This window comes from Malania oleifera, chromosome 6 (assembly GCF_029873635.1).
Source record: "Malania oleifera isolate guangnan ecotype guangnan chromosome 6, ASM2987363v1, whole genome shotgun sequence".
NCBI classification, from domain to species: domain Eukaryota; kingdom Viridiplantae; phylum Streptophyta; class Magnoliopsida; order Santalales; family Ximeniaceae; genus Malania; species Malania oleifera.
Genome location: NC_080422.1, coordinates 94,617,930 through 94,622,000, shown reverse-complemented (window position 1 = coordinate 94,622,000; position 4,071 = coordinate 94,617,930). Strand labels below are relative to the sequence as shown.

Below are 4,071 nucleotides of genomic sequence, written 5' to 3'. Positions count from 1 at the left end.
ACCATTGTCAGTCTCCTTATGTGTGTGTTGAATTATAACATGTTCAATCACTAAATACACACATAAAAAATATGTGCTCTGTCAACATCAAAATATGAATCGGACTCAAAAAATCAACATACATGTTTTAGATGATAACAGAAATCATCCATTTCAGGTATGTAAGTATGCAAGATTCATGCATATATATATATATGATTAGAAGTTGAATGGCGGATTTGCGGATGGATTCAAATAAACCCCAGCTGGATGGTCAGGCTATATGCTTGGGCCTTTGTTATGGGCCTTGGCCCTATTACCCTTTGACTATGAGAGCTGACAAAAAGGTTGGTTGTGCATATTTTTCATCTTTCTCATTTTAATTTTCAACTGTAAGCCCCATTATTATTATCTTTGCCAATAAGGGAACACGACATGTTGATTGAAACATAGCATCATGTTTGGTTGTTTGGAGGAAAGTATTAGCAAAGGGAAAATAAGTTTTGCCATGGTTTTCTCTCCCTCTTTCGTTTCCTTTCTTCAACCCAATCAAAAATTTTTTTCCCTCTTTTTTCTTTCACATCCTTCCCTTTTTCCTCTCACCTCCAACAAACATAGTGGCAACAAACACAATGATAAAGCTTGATTCAAGTCTTCTACCGTTAAATGATTAAGTTTGAGTTTTTCAACTATATGAAATGAGTCATATTTCTCTTTATAATTCATTTCATTGTATAAAATAATTTTCATATTGAAACACTTGTATGAACCACAATTGTCATCCTCTCTCGCCCCAAACAATTTTCAGATTAGTCAAATTGCATCATAATCTTTGGGGACTAATAACTTCACTTTTTCAGTACACAATTTGCTTGCAGAACTTAAATTGATGAAGGTGTTTGGTCTAATCTCTCTCTTAGAATTTGCAAGACTTGGTCAGTCTTGGACTTAGTTAATTATTGCTCTTTTTTAAAAAAAAAAAATTTCGAAGTAACCCTTCAAAAATGAAAGTACGAAAACACCCTGACATTTTATTGTTGGTTATAGGTTTTGCCCTCAGAGTTTTTTCCCGTTTTATTATTAAAAAGAAATAAAACATTCAATAATACTTTTATTGGGAAAAAATTTCCCAAACTGATGCTCACGTAATCTCGCAGCACCAAGCTGCGAGATTTAAATGGCCAGTAAATGAGAAGTTGACGCGTGGCACGGTGGCAGAGCAAATCTCACAGTTTGGTGCTGCGAGATTTAAAGACCCAACGAGTGAGAAGCTGACATGTGGCAAATCTCGCAGCATCATGCTGCGAGATTTAAGCGTTCTTATTTTCTATTCTTTTTCTTTTTCTCAAATAAAACCCTTCCAAAAAAGTAATATAATATATATATATATATATATATATATATAGATAATCTTATTGTATTAAATTTAATTTCAACTTAATTAATAAAAAGATTTATTGATAAAAGAGATATTTTTAAAATTAAACATTTAAGATTTAACATATATCATATATTAAAATTACTAATTTATATTTAATTATTAATTAATTAGTAATTCGGTTAATTCAATTATAAAACACTAAAACTAGATTCAAAAACAAAAATAAAAAAATAAAATCAGTATTTTAAATAATATTTATAAAATTAATACAAGTTAAAATTTTAATCGAATAAATGCTCATTTTTATCCTTGAATAAAAAAATAATCCTTAATATAACCCAAAAGATAAAAAATAAAATTTTAATAGAATATAAATTATTTAATTTCAAAACTTGCTTTTTAATTAGTAATATAGGAACGATCTTATTGTACATGCACATTGACAAATAGTAATATAAGTTTTAAATGATTTTTTTTTTCAAATAATATATATATATATATAATATTTTTTTTAAAATTTAAAAATATTTTTTAAATTTATAAAATGAACCTTTGATTATAGAATAATAGTTTTGTTTAGATGGTAATCTATAAGTAGGTTGTTCCATTAGATTAAATGAAATGAGTTTAATTTTTTTATCTAAAAAAAATAGTAATACAACATTTAGATTTTTTTTTTTTGTATTCATCATTGGTGGGTTATTTTATATATATATATATATATATATATATATATATATATATTATATTACTTTTTTGGAAAGATTTTATTTGAGAAAAAGAAAATAAGAACACTTAAATCTCGCAGCATATTTGCCACGCGTCAGCTTCTCCCTCATTGGGCCTTTAATTCTTGAGCACTAAGCTGCGAGATTTGCTCTACCACCGTGCCATGCATTAGCTTCTCATTCGCTGGTCATTTAAATCTCGCAACTTGGTATTGTGAGATTACGTGAGTATCAGTTTGAGAAATTTTTTCCAATGAAAGTATTATTTAATATTTTATTTTTTTGAATAATAAAATGGGAAAAAACTCTTTGCCCTCCTCTAAAATCTTCAATTTCCACCCATTTGATCGCGTTGACTTCCATCCGAGAGGTATTAAAGGACAAAAATACCCTTATTTTCTTCTCTGCCATATTCTCGTAATTTTTAGTTAATTGTGATTTGTGCTCCCCAAAAAACTTTGAAATTGCAGCTTCGCCCCCCAATGATTCCAATTTTATACGATCCAAGGAATTGAAGACCGTTCATTTCAGATCTTGTCGGCATCGAAAACGTCGAGCAAGTGGGTCCCCGAATACCCTCACCGTTATTCCTCATCTCATCTCTCTGCTAAGTCTCACTCATTCCCCTGCAAACCCTAATCCATCGTCCCATCTCTTCTCTCAATTTTGTTTAATTTTCAATTTCAATCTAAGCAGCTTTCGATCGATCTGGAAAGCATATCGAAAAAAATTTCTGTAGAAATTGAGAAAAGAAGGAAGGAAGGTGTTCTTGGTTTGTTTGTCGTCTGATCTGATTGCAGATCTCATCTCGGCTTTGATCTACCGATGAGTCCATCGGCGAAGCAGGCAGTGGAAAGCGGCGGTGGCGAAGATAAGAAGATGAAGAAGCCCAGAGTGGAAGACGTGGAAGAGGAGGAGGAGGAGGCGGGGAAGAGAGAGTCTAGGTTCACGAGCTTCAATTTGGACGAGAATCTGCTCTACGAGGTGCTGAAGCACGTGGACGCGCGGACGCTGGCCGCGGCGGCGTGCGTGAGCAAGCTGTGGCACAAGACGGTGCAGGACGAGCGTCTCTGGGAGATCATCTGCACCAGGCACTGGGCGAACATCGGCTGCGGCAACGACCAGCTCCGATTCGTGGTCCTCGCTCTCGGCGGCTTCCGCCGCCTCCACTCCCTCTACCTCTGGCCCCTCTCCAAGCCCTCTTCATCTTCGTCATCGTCGCCGGCGGCATGGCGGTTTCCGGGGATCCCGTCGAAGCCAACTCGATTGAGCAAAGATGAGATTCATCTCTCTCTGTCCCTTTTCTCTATTCGCTACTACGAAAAGATGAATCTAGGCAACATGGGCAGATGAATTTGACCGTCTATCCTTCATTTTCTTCGTAAAAATCTGGTAATAGGGATGTGGATCAGTTTGATGAGTGTCATTATGTGTGATGCTTTTGGCAATATTTTCTCATCCAAGGGAAATTGTCGCCTTGTGCTTTTGGTCACTGTTAGGTAATAAGGGTATCCTCCCTCTGTAGCCCCAGGAAGATAGTATTGAGTTATGTTTGTAAATTTGTATAACTTGTTGATCTTATGGAAAAGAGGATTTTGTGTTGTGCAATATTGCTGTGTTCAATGTCTATGATGATGGATTTCTTGAGGCTATTTCCACTTACCCCTTATCTTCTTCTGAATGTCACTGGATTCACGCTCTCTATGTCTGATTTTTAGCTTATTTGCCTTCTCTATACCCATCTTCTGTGATTCTACACTGGCCTGGGATTTAGATTTGAATTGGATTTGGATAAGATGTAATATAAAATTTATCTGAATTCACTCAATCTAAATCCAAAGTCCAAAAATCATGCTCCAAACATAACATTTTTATTTTTGGAAATGAAAATTTGTTACCTTTAGAAAAAAGGAAGAATGCAGAACACAAAACAAAACCTCCCTGCTGTAAGAGTGAAAAATCCAAGTTATGAAGGTCATGCGG

General features: G+C 34.6%; 1 protein-coding gene across 1 annotated transcript; it reads left to right on the top strand.

Annotated features, from left to right (window-relative positions):
• Positions 1-2,614: 2,614 nt before the first annotated feature.
• LOC131158165 (F-box protein GID2-like) lies at positions 2,615-3,696 on the top strand. Its single transcript, XM_058112831.1, has one exon. The coding sequence runs from the start codon at positions 2,914-2,916 to the stop codon at positions 3,439-3,441; it is 528 nt and encodes a 175-aa protein (XP_057968814.1). The 5' UTR covers positions 2,615-2,913; the 3' UTR covers positions 3,442-3,696.
• The last annotated feature ends 375 nt before the right edge of the window (positions 3,697-4,071 follow it).

Excerpts from the sequence above, each read along its gene's own strand:
- LOC131158165 (XM_058112831.1), top strand. The coding sequence starts at position 2,914 with ATGAGTCCATCGGCGAAGCAGGCAGTGGAAAGCGGCGGTGGCGAAGAT.